The sequence below is a fragment of the Nomascus leucogenys genome, chromosome 22a, assembly GCF_006542625.1.
Source record: "Nomascus leucogenys isolate Asia chromosome 22a, Asia_NLE_v1, whole genome shotgun sequence".
Lineage (NCBI taxonomy): Eukaryota > Metazoa > Chordata > Mammalia > Primates > Hylobatidae > Nomascus > Nomascus leucogenys.
The window spans coordinates 17,178,405-17,190,751 of NC_044402.1; the positions used below are offsets into that span (position 1 = coordinate 17,178,405).

The 12,347-nt window shown below is 39.5% G+C and overlaps 2 protein-coding genes across 25 annotated transcripts in view; one reads left to right on the plus strand and one right to left on the minus strand.

The window, feature by feature from the left end:
- Window positions 1–3,231, plus strand: part of EML5 (EMAP like 5) — a 179,354-nt gene extending 176,123 nt beyond the window's left edge. For all 8 annotated transcript variants that reach the window (XM_003260857.4, XM_030803912.1, XM_030803910.1 and 5 more), the window contains one exon: window positions 290–3,231. In XM_003260857.4, coding sequence (XP_003260905.2) covers window positions 290–326 — 37 coding nt within the window. In that variant the 3' untranslated portion in view covers window positions 327–3,231. The remainder of the gene's footprint in view (window positions 1–289) is intronic.
- The window catches only part of ZC3H14 (zinc finger CCCH-type containing 14), a 51,330-nt gene continuing 41,618 nt past the window's right edge, over window positions 2,636–12,347 (minus strand). For 4 of the 17 annotated variants that reach the window (XM_030803932.1, XM_030803924.1, XM_030803929.1 and 1 more), the window contains 5 exons: window positions 8,583–8,703; window positions 6,764–6,900; window positions 6,364–6,455; window positions 5,189–5,295; window positions 2,640–4,347 (listed from right to left, as the gene is read on the minus strand). In XM_030803932.1, the coding sequence (XP_030659792.1) occupies window positions 4,341–4,347; window positions 5,189–5,295; window positions 6,364–6,455; window positions 6,764–6,900; window positions 8,583–8,703 (464 nt within the window). In that variant the 3' untranslated portion in view covers window positions 2,640–4,340. Of the gene's footprint in view, window positions 4,348–5,188; window positions 5,296–6,363; window positions 6,456–6,763; window positions 6,901–8,578; window positions 8,704–12,347 lie in introns of those variants that run through there. The other 13 variants (XM_030803923.1, XM_030803930.1, XM_012498170.2 and 10 more) reach the window with 8 other exon arrangements.

The following is a 12,347-nucleotide window of genomic DNA, read 5'->3' on the forward strand; positions in this document are numbered from 1 at the left end:
TTAGTAACTTTCTCAGCCCATGAAGAAGAGAAGACTATGTTACTAGTTAAGAGACTTAATACAACAACTCCTACAGCTTCGGTTTATGAAACCAGCTAGTCAACATTAGTAGAAGGTAGTATAACCAGATGGCTCTTCAGAATCTCATATTTATGCAAATACAGAATAAAAGGAGTTAATGAAGAAAAATATTACACACGTAACTTGAAAGCGCAACTGAAAAATATTAAACTGTTATGAAAATCTAAAAACGTAATTAACACCCTGCAATTTTCTTCTCTGATTGCAGCTTATTTGTCTGGAAATGTGTACATACGCCTCACTGAGAGATGCTGAGATGACTACACAAATTAACTTTGAGACCAGAATTACAGAAAGAAAAACCAAAACCCAACCCTGCATGGTCAAGTGGTGCTAACCCAAGACTGTAACAGGGGGAAATGCCCAGAATCATCAAAATGTGAAAGACTAATCTGTTCAAAATATTTGCTATATGCACTGGGTATAATCCATAATCCATACACTGCCAGATAATGCCATTTCAAGGAAGGATCGAATACTTGATGGTAAAGGCCAAGTCCCCCTGTATTGGGAAGTGTGCGATTTCGGCAGACCTGCTGGGAAAATTTAGGGTAGAGCACTCTTTACAGAAAAACTCAAAAACCCAATTTGGATAATTTTCATTATCTTTTTAGCAAAATGGTTTCTTAGTGTTTATATTTTATTTTCAAGGTTCATTGTTTAATGAGATATTTTATTCTTGCATTTCCATAAGGAAAGGGAAAGTCATGTTCATCCTAAAGGATCACAGTTTTTAAAAGGCAGACATTTTCCCTAAGGAAACAGACACAAGCTTTCCTAGAGAATATGATGTTTTTTAGGCATTAATAAGGTCCTTTTTTATAAAGGACACTTTTCTCCTAGTAGTTTTGAATTCAGGAACAGATCCAAAGTTAGCAGTATATGGCTGCTACATTTCCATTTTCATTTTCGAGCCATCAGTTTATGTTCAGACGCCATCTCTCTAATCGCACATTTAAAACACAGAACTGTAGCCTCACTAATGGAAAAGCAGTATGATGAACAACCACTCCCAATGGTGTACAGTGTAAGGGTTTTAGGGAGCAACAGTATTTAACTGGAAGAGAGAATTGCATATTTAATGTAGTCTAATATATACACATTTGTTTAACATGTAAACAAGTGTTAAATTCACATATACAACATTATACAATTTAATCACTCTTGGAATAAAATTTTTATAGCCTTTTTTCTATTGGGAAAATTTGTTTAGATGTGTGCCACTCCATAGGTTTATTTCCAAAATGAATGAACCCAACTCCATTTGTAAAAACTTGTCAGTTAGAATTCCTTTTTTTAGTGGATTAGGGCTGAATTCTTAGATCCTTATTTCTTTTCACTTTAAATGCTGCCAAAGATCAGTACTCATCATTCAGGAATTCGCTGTCTAGCCTATCTGTAGTTTCCTGAAGATTGAAAATCATGTAGACTGCTATTTAAAAATATATTTTTCTAAGTGTGAGGTTTAAGATGCTGTATTGACCCTATGAGTTTTTAATGTGTTAAATTATCTTTATAGCATAATAGATCGCTTTAGGTTCCTGGAATCCCATTTGGTCTGACAGGATATATGAAGATTCTTAATACCTATTTTCTGTGTCTAATACTTGGTTAATACTAAAAATAGAAATGACTAAATTACATCACAGAAAGCATAACCAGTGACTGAACCTGGTAGTTTTAAAGCTCTAAATAGCTGTGGCTGAAGGACTGATTATGGGGCTAAGAAGCTTGAAACATAAGTTGGTACTCGTTCATCAATGGATTCTCCTAAATTAAGCCAAATTTTGAAATACATGACTATTAAGTTTCTACTCATGTATTTACAGTCAGTCAATAAATTAAAGGGGGAAAAAGAAATCCCTGAACAACCTGCCCATAAAAAGAAAAATACTCTACATTTGAGCCTGCTGCAGTTTTAAATTTTCCCTCTGGGTCAAGTTTGCCAGCTTTTGGCTACAGAGAAATTATATTTCCATTACAGTGCAGGTAGAACCTCTGTAACCTTAAGCATGTAAACTACATAGAATAAAACTGTTTCCACTGTATTTTTGTCCTTCAAAGTGGCCAACCTGATTAAGTCAGCCTTAATCACTACTGCTGTCAGTTTCACGACTAAAGGTCATATTGACTAAGTAGTCATCAGCTGACCACCTCGCGGCATCAGCCAGCAACGAGGGGAAGGTGAAGAAACAGGATAGGCCATACAGAATCTGCCCTATGTTTACTTTTTTAACCCAGAGAATTATTTTTGTGTGCAGTATCTAAGCTCCTGATTGTGTAACCTGGGAGTTCTGGCACCTTTTGTTCCATTCATTTTATGTATAAAATGCATGCCCAAAGCACACCATGCCCTCTGGTACCCTTGCTTCCAATCGCCAACCGTGCTCATTTCCTTTCTTTTTTGTGGTCCCTTTTTGTGGTGATCATTTTAGACCACGTCATCCAACAAATGTTTTATGGTCAACCTTAGCTTGTTCATAAGCCATAGCAACTGAAAGATTAAACTCTTAAATATGTGTCTGGGCAGTGTCTATTAAATAGCAAAAAACAATCAGATTTTAGTATTCTATTTCCTTGTAAAATGGCTGAACTAAATTAAACTCGTTTCCCTCTTGTTCTTTATAGTGAAACTGAGAACGAAACTATTTATAAATGATAGCTAAAAGTATTTCCAGATATTTAAACAATTTAAAATAAATTTCTTCTGCAGAGACGTAAAGCATCTCAACACTGGAATGAACAAATGCCTTAAATTCAATGGAGTAAACTTTTAGAATGAAGAGAAACTGTCATTTCACCCAAGCCAAAGACAATAGCCTTATGTGCTTGTGTGCTCTGTCTTTGCTGCTTCTCGTGTTTCAAGCCTTTCCTGTGGGATCAGCACAGCAAAGTGCAACTTACCAAATGGTTTAATGACTGGTTAATTCTTTCTTCTCCCAATGGAAAAGCAATGGCAACACAACAGTAGACTGCTGGCTTGACAATTTTAAACGTGAGCCTTTGCACATGTAGGTTTATCATCATTTGGGTATATGACTAAGCAAGTCAATGAACTTTTTTTTTTAGCAGTTTAATTTGGTCCTGAGAATGTTGCAGTCTTTATTACCCCTTTTGCATTAATCCACTTTTCTAACCACCTTTTAAGCTTTCATTTTTAACACTATACACCAAGTCTTTGAAATCAGTGATCTGTTATTTAACTTTAAAGCATTTGACACTTCTTGCCTTAACAGTTTTAGAAACCACACACAAAAAAAACTCTAAGTAATACAGTAGGCCAAAAGTTTCATCCTATCTTACAGTTTACCTATCTGATCTCTGTAATTATAGTTCTGTCATTTAAAATATACTATTTAAATCTAATTTTTACATTTCAAAAATTATCTTCAGTAGTAACTAAGTATATTTTCTGTGGCTTCTGAGAATGTTATTTTTCAGAATGTGAGAATATATATGTACACTTATAATCTTGTGACTTTAAAGTCTGTTTTCGGATACAGTATGTAAATACTTGTAAAAAAATTTGTATAATTTTGTGATTATTTAGAAGGCATTATGTTATTAGTAAATGAGAGCACTGTATAGAACTGTTCCTATTTTCTGTACTTGCCATTCCAGCTGCCTCCACCGTCCATACCCACCTCATTCATCCTGTCACAGAAGGCAGGAAAACTGGGAACTTTACCAAAGTAGCACTCAGCCTGAGAGGCCTGTATAATCATGCTTTTCAAACTAAATTCATTTAAAAATTAAAAAGCAGAATTGAATATTTTAAGCAGCCTCAGTACCTTTGGCCAATGCTGTTTTCATGGTGGATTATGAACATTATATAATCTTTGGGAAAAGTGAAAGCAGTTCAATTTTTAGAATAATGACAACTGCCTCACTGCATCTCTCCACTCACAAAGCAACCATGTAGCCCCCCTCCCCAAGCTGCAGTCCATTACTAACCATGATGTCAATTTCATATGCTGATCCTCACAACAGCAGTGCATAAACATGCCCCAAATATTTTAACAGAATTTAGCTCTTCCTTAGGCTGTCTTTTCATAGTAAAAACAAAAACACCCAATGTTAAAACCACTTAATAAACTTACAAACTTGAAAAATTAGACACTTCAGATAGGCAATAAAACTTCATATTATGAAAGCAATATATTCCAAGTTTCAAAGATTTGACAAGTTCTGTAGAGTGTCTTTCATCAGTACACGGAAACTTCCAAACTGCATGATCTTCTGCCAGGCAGGACTGGGTGCTATTCGCTGAGAGAACAGAACCAAAAATTGTTTTAATTATCTGCTTTGTATCCATATATACCATCTATCTCAGTTTAAAAAGTTGACTAGTTTTAAGCAATAAATATTTGGTCATAAGATTACAATATAAACGGCAGATTTTTTAAAATAATTCAATTATGTCAGGTAGATAAAAGATAATACCATCTGTAATTAAATTTTTTGGCCACACTAAAATACTTTGAAACTTCCTTTCAGTATTTCCCAGTTGCTAATGTCAAAGAAAATGGATGTGAAATTCAAGTACAGTACATGTATATATACTCCTGCTGGCCTTAGTATATGCTTGCGTAGTATATAATGAGAAGTTAAAATCTGGCTGGGTGTGGTGGCTCATGCCTGTAATCCTGGTACTTTGGGAGGCCACGGTGGAAGGATATCGCTTCAGCTCAGGAGTTCAAGACCCCATCTCTACTTAAAATAAAAGAAATTAGCCAGGTATAGTGGCACACGCTTGTAGTCTCAGCTACAAGTGGGAGGCTGAGGTGGGAGGATGGATTAAACCCAGGGGTTTGAGGCTGCAGTGAGCTATGATAGTGTGACTGCACTCCAACCTGGGCAACACAGCAAGATAATCTAGGTAAAAAAGTAACCACTGGATAATGTAAAATTTAGCCCATGTAGTAAATTATTTTGCCAAAGGACCCTTGTATAATTAAACAGCAAAGAAAAAAATTCAATGTAACAGTCTAGTTTCCAATTTTGTGTGCTTATAAATTAAGAAACTGCAAATTAGAAAAAAGAATTTGAACTGACATTAGAAAAACGAATTTGAACTGACATTAGAAAAACGAATTTGAATGTTTACCTGGTTTGAGGTCGAATCCATTTCAAGGCATGTCGTGGTGGGACATTAATGGTGGGATGGTAGAATGTGCAGTCCGGTCTTGTACACTGAGTGTTAAACCTACAGTGCTGAATAGAGATAACAGAGCTTCAACAATATCTACAAGGCTGATAAACACATTATTTTATTATTTGAGACAGGGTCTCACTCTATCACCCAGGCTGGAGTGCAGTGGCATGACCTCTCGCCTCAGCCTCCCGAGTAGCTGGGACTACAGGCGTGTGCTACTAAGCCTGGTTTTTTTTTTTTTGGTTTTTTGTTTTTTTTTTTTAAGAGATGGGGTCTCTTAAATGTTGCCTAGGCTGGTTTCAAACTCCCGGGCTCAAATGATCCCTCCACTTCTGCCTCTACCTCCCAAAGTACTAGGATAGCAGGCCTGACCCACCCCACCTGGCCAACGTATAACTTAAGAGACAATAACCAGCCCACCCTAACCATTAACAGAGTAAGAGATTCCATCTATAAGGACCATTTTAATATTAATGAAGCCTTGAAAAATGGACTTACCCTTCAGACACAAAATTCTAGTCAAAGAATCACAGCAAGTAAAATTTCAAAAGGTAGTTTAGCATACCATAAAACTTCTAATTATCCCTTACACTCTTCACTGAGTACCCTCATCTACGCCCAGTTACAGATGGGGCAAGTGAAGGCCTTTCATATGGTCCTCAGGCTACCAGGGCAAGAAGATAATTCATTCTGACCAACTAAACATCTGGAGATTCATCAACCATCATCAATCTTCAGCACACAGACAAAACCATCAGTACAAGTTTGGATGGTTCTAAGCAGTACCTACTGGATTTCATCATCTCAGTTCTGACATTAGATTCAAACTGCCCCCCAACCCCCGCTAAAACCCATCCATATACTTAAATGCAGGGAATAATGGAAAGTGTGACTAGCAAAGATATGCTTCTCCCCACTGAGTGCTTAGGATACTAACATTGAACAGTTTCAGACCACTTGGCCTAAGGGGCCAGACGGAGGTTCAATGACAATGAAGGAACTTAATAGTTTTACTGGCAAAAATCGCAATTACTTTTGCACCAACGTAGTAACTCTGACAAGAAGTTAAATGAGGAAATTGAGACGTTGATCACTAAATTGATTTTTGAGAAAATAGAAGTTCTTACTTTTGGATGATAGAAGGGACATTCCATCTTCTTACAAGCAGGGAAGTAACGGCAGAGCTGACTACTGGAAGGTGATGCTGGTGGTGCAACTGCTAACAAAATAAAAACCAGGACTGATCTCCAATCTGTTTGGAAAATCCATTTTTAATGCAGCCTACTGATATTTTCTTTGAAAGTGAAAACCATTTTTAAATTAGAATGGTAAGGTTTATATATTCACTAGTCAAAATACTTCGGAATACTACAGATAGGCACACTTGCTCTTTAAAGACTGGTTGGATTAACTGATCCTGCCAAAATTATTTCTAAAACCATCTTTTGTTTGTTCAATTCCATTTACAGTCACAAAATGCCATTTTAAATTTTTTACCCAAATGTAGTAGGACAGTAAGTCACTCACCTGGTTTTGGAGACAGTACTGGAATTCTTCTACTCACATGAGTGAAGGGACAATCTGGTTTAGTACACTTGGCATCATATTTACAATTTGGGTGAACAAACAAACATTTTTCAGCAAATTTACAATTGGGGAAGGCTCTACAAAACAAAAAAAGCATATTTCATATTCAATCTTCTCAATGCATGATTAGTTTTTTTGTATAAGGGCTCTTTACACTCCCCGTCACTACTTGTTTTGAGAAATGCAAAAACAACAGCAACAAAAAGAATATTTTAAAATAAGACCATATATCAAAATAGGACACAATCATTTATTCCAAAGCTTGGGATAACACAAACACAGGCTTTTAACTCAAGCCAAGCCACCAAGAAAGACAAGCTTTTGTGATAAAAATCACACCACTTAATAAGAAAGATATATATTTTATGCAGTGAACTCATTAATAAACACATCCTCTGTGCAAGGCTCTGTGATACAAAAAGACTCATCCCATACTCTCCTTATGTGTACAGCTGTATATTCCCACATCATCTCCTTAAAAGAGTTAAAAATGAAGATTCCATCCATAGGACCTACCCCCGGCCAAAAAAAAAAAAAAAAAAAAAAGCCCCAAAAAGCCATCTCACAAAGCTCATTACATTGAGCCAGCCAGCTTGTAAGGAAAAATTTAACCTAAGTCCAAAATATGTTCATTACCAATAACTAACTTTTCCCTCAACTCCTCAAAATCTGTGTATAATGTGTGTGGCCAAAATGCATACAAACTGGGGCAGCTACCATATACCCATCTGCTTAAATGTACAGAATTCTTAAGGAACACCAGGTATTTCAGTATCTCACAGGTCTGAGGCACAAACAAAGCCCCCCCACCCTTGCCTCTCAACAAACATACATGAACAAGAAATATGCTACTCTGGAGAGGGCCATGGTAATTGTCACTCAATTTAGTTATAAAACTAAAAACTTGTCCACGGAAAAGAAAAACAAAATAAAGTGTAAGATATAGACACTAAACTGAAAGCCAAAATCAGCTGGCTATGACTTGCAGGGTGAGATGGGGGGATGGTACTCACTTGCAGGGTGAGATGGGGGATGGTACTCACTTGCAGGGTGAGATGGTACTTGCAAGGTGAGATGGGGGATGGTACTTGCAGGGTGAGATGGGGATGATACTTGCAGGGTGAGATGGGGGACGGTACTTGCAGGGTGAGATGGGGGATGATACTTGCAGGGTGAGATGGGGGATGGTACTCACTTGCAGGGTGAGATGGGGGATGGTACTTGCAGGGTGAGATGGGGGATGGTACTTGCAGGGTGAGATGGGGGATGGTACTCACTTGCAGTGTGAGAAGGGATGGTACTTGCAGGGTGAGATGGATGGGGGATGGTATTTGCAGGGTGAGGTGGGGGATGGTACTTGCAGGGTGAGGTGGGGGATGGTACTTGCAGGGTGAGATGGGGGATGGTACTTGCAGGGTGAGATGGGGGATGGTATTTGCAGGGTGAGGTGGGGGATGGTACTTGCAGGGTGAGGTGGGGGATGGTACTTGCAGGGTGAGATGGGGGATGGTATTTGCAGGGTGAGATGGGGGATGGTACTCACACAGGGCGAGATGGGGGATGATACTTGCAGGGTGAGATGGGGGGTGGTACTTGCAGGGTGAGATGGGATGGTATTTGCAGGGTGAGATGGGGGATGGTAGTTACAGGGTGAGATGGGGAGATGGTACTTGCAGGGTGAGATGGGGAGATGGTACTCACTTGCCGGGTGAGATGGGGGGATGGTACTTGCAGGGTGAGATGGGGGGGTGGTACTCACTTGCAGGGTGATATGGGGTGATGGTAGGCACACTCATCCCCGTTTTTACAAGCAGGCCAGTACTTGCAGCGCTCCAAAAGTTTTTCTGGTTTCTGTGCCATACTCAGTTCACTCATCTCAGCTACAAAGGGAAAGGAAATAAAAGTATTTCATTCATTATGATCAATTCAGTACACAGCACCTTTAACATATTTCCCTCAAACCCCAGTCTTAGAATCTTCTGTTAAATGTACAGTCATATAAAATAAGTGAGCTCAAATTATGTGATTAACACTGGCCATAGAATCCTATAAAACGTTGCCAGGAAGAAGACAACAGTTCTCACTGTGAAAAGGAAAGAGGACAGTGACTCTGCAACTAAGGACAAATTTTTCACCAAAAATTCTAATTCTCAATACTAATTCATAGCTGAATTAAAACTAGAGAAGGACGTCAAGTGGGGAACTAATAAAATTAAATAAAAACTGAAAACACGTAAGGTGATAAGGAGATGTGAATCCTCACATGCCAGCAAGATGATGAGTGGCCCAAATACAAAAGGATTCCCACCTGCTGAGCTGTAAGTCCAGGTGCTAAACTCAGCAATGTTTTTACCTTTTTTTTTTTAAGACAGGGTCCTGCTCTGTAAGCCAGGATGGAGTACAGTGGTGTGCCAGTGGCGTAATCTCGGCTCACTGCAACCTCTGCCTCCCAGGCTCAGGTGATCCTCCCACCTCAGCCCCTACCAAGTAGCATGTGCCACCACGCCTAGCTACGGGGTTTCCCCACGTTGCCCAGGCTGGTCTTGAACTCCGGGACTCAAGTGATCCACCCACCTCGGCCTCCCAAAGTGCTGGGATTATAGGCATGAGCCACCGTGCTCAGCCAGCAATGTCTAAAAGGGGGAAAACATTTTTGCCAGCAATGTCTAAAAGGGGGAAAACATTTTTGCCTGCAATGGGGTCACAAATGCCATCACTTACAGGGACTAGGCAGTTCCCCTAACAGAGCAAGACTGATTGGGCTGAAGATGATAAATGCAGTAAGGGACACACGGGGAGCAGAAACCTGGAAAGCAAGTGCACACCCATCCACTCCACTCCCTGTGCCATGTCCAATCACAGCTTCGATTACTATAACAGGGCAAAGTGGGACCCCTGCTGCCAGATTTTTATCCTGTTTCAGTAAGCCAAAAATCTGCCTTCATCGAAATTGTAATGCTAGCAATTTATTCAAATAACACTGAATAAGTAAAATTACAGCTACAGGCAATAATCAGCTGCTAATTTCTGGACTGAGACACCTTAAACTCCCCACAAAATATCATCATGGGTATTACGTATTATGAGTCACATTCATGTTCATGAAAGCAAGTATCACTTCAACTACATTCCTCTAGTCCTCTTGCCAGAGGTCAGTTAAAATCTGACTCTGCCAGTTAGTTGCTCAGCCAGACACTGTGCAAATGTTAGCTAACTTTTCTGAATTCTGTTTCCTCATCTATACAAAGAGAAAATAATGTCTTCCTTAGAGTCTGATGATTAAACGGAAAAAATGCAAAACAGGCAACCAGTCGTAATAGCAGCAGCAGCTAGTTCTATGAGTACTTACTGTTCCAGTGACCCACATTCTGTCCTCACTACAGGAGAGCAGGCACACAAATGCAGTCATGCAGCCCAGACAGGAGCAGCATCAAAGAGCAATTATGACTATGCCTGATACAAACAGTTTCCTATGCTACTTTAAAAATAGTAAAAGTCCTATTTAAGCTTTAAATAGGATGTGGTAGCTCATGCCTATAACCCCAGCACTTTGGGAGGCCGAGGCGGGAAGATCACTTGGGCTCAGGAGTTTCAGACCAGCCTGGGCAACATGGTGAAACCCCATCTCTACTAAAAATACAAAAAATTAGCCAGGCATGGTGGTGTGCACCCGTAGTAACAAACTACTCAGGAGGCTGAGGTGGGAGAATCACTTGAGCCTGGGAGGTGGAGGCTGCAGTGAGCCGTGATTGTGCCAATGCACTCCAGCATGGGCAACGGGAGTGAGACCCTGTCTGAAAACAAAACAGTACAAGTCATTTTAGTTCTAAGATACAAGAATAATCAGTTCCAAAGAAAATGTGAGATGACTGGAAGTTTCTCTGACTTTTACATGTTTTTGTGTCATCCCTGCAGAGTAAATGTGTCTTACCCTTTTCCTATAACAAATTACACACAGCAGACTATGACATATACACAGGAACCCAGTACAGTACAAATAAAAGATTAAGAGAATACCCAAGAGAAGCCCAGCTGGAAAGCAAAGTAGCTAGATACTCAGGAACAATATAATACTTTACAGAGAAACGTGATTATTACAGTAATACCTTACAAAGAAACTTGATCTTTCTTTTAGAAACATTAAGTCATATGAAGGTCATGCCCCTAGTCTTCACTGGCTGACACCGACTTTGTAAACTATTAAAACTTTCTGTTCAAATCTTAAGAGGCAAATTCACCTTTTATTGAAAGCTATAGGCCAGGCGCGGTGGCTCACGCCTGTAATCCCAGAACTTTGGGAGGCCGAGGTTGGTGGATCACTTGAGGTCAGGAGTTGGAGATTAGCCTGACCAACATGGTAAAACCCCGTCTCTACTTAAACTACAAAATTAGCCAGGTGTGATGGCGCATGCCTGTAATCCCAGCTACTTGGGAGACTGAGGCAGAAGAATGGCTTCAACCTGGAAGGCAGAAGTTGCAGTGAGCTGAGATGGCTCCACTGCACTCCAGCCTGGGGGACAGACAGACTCCATCTCAAAACAACAACAACAAAAAAAAAAACACAAAGAAAGCAAGCTATAAACTCTGTGCTGCCATGTGACAGTGAGTGAAACGGCAGCAGGTTAAAACAGATGTTGCTGTTGGTAGCATCCTTGAAACAACCCAACATAAAACCAACCAGAAGCAATTGCAGTTTCAAACTCCCTGCTCACAGGGGAAGTGGTGCAGAGACCAGAGACTGCTGAGAACTGTTCTGCAGGAGTCTCGCCAGCCACACCCCTATGCTAATCTTACAAAGCTTCATCCTTGAGCAGCAGGGAAACACTGAGTCCCCAGTCAAAGCAATGGGAAAGGAGGCTCACCACTCATCATGGCTGTCAGCACAATGGCCACAGTGCTGGCAAGAATTTTTACTAACATATTTATGGTGTCACTGCTGCTACATGTATACCCCATAAAGCCTCATATGGACATCTACATTTAAATGAAACCAGATCCTAACAGACCAAAAAGTTAAGGTACCAAATTGAAAATCAAGAGTAGTGAAAACACTGGAGTCTTCTCTTTAGACAAAACATACAGAGTCAATAAATCGGGACTGCCTACTGCAGCTTTTACTATTTTTAAGTTTTTCTTCCTGCTGATAGGGTCTGATTTTCAACTCCCTCCACTAATCAAAACCACGACACTACGTCATTGATTCACAGCAGGAAACGCAACCAATTAAAATAAAGCTAAGTGTTATCGCTCCACTAACATGATTCCCTCTAAAGTCTATTCTATTTTTAATGATCGAAAAAGGTATTCAATACATTTTCATATCTCTTCCAAGAAGAGGATTACTCAAGGAAATGTTTCAAAATCCATTACTGTTTTTCCTTTGAATCTGTACACTTTTAAGATTCAGTAATTATCCCTCCTGCCAATGAAGACGTGCTTCTAAAAATTTTAGAAGATATGAGGAACATAATTACCATTCTGTATCATGAATGGAAATGATCAGTGGCGTTGCAGCTGCCACTGA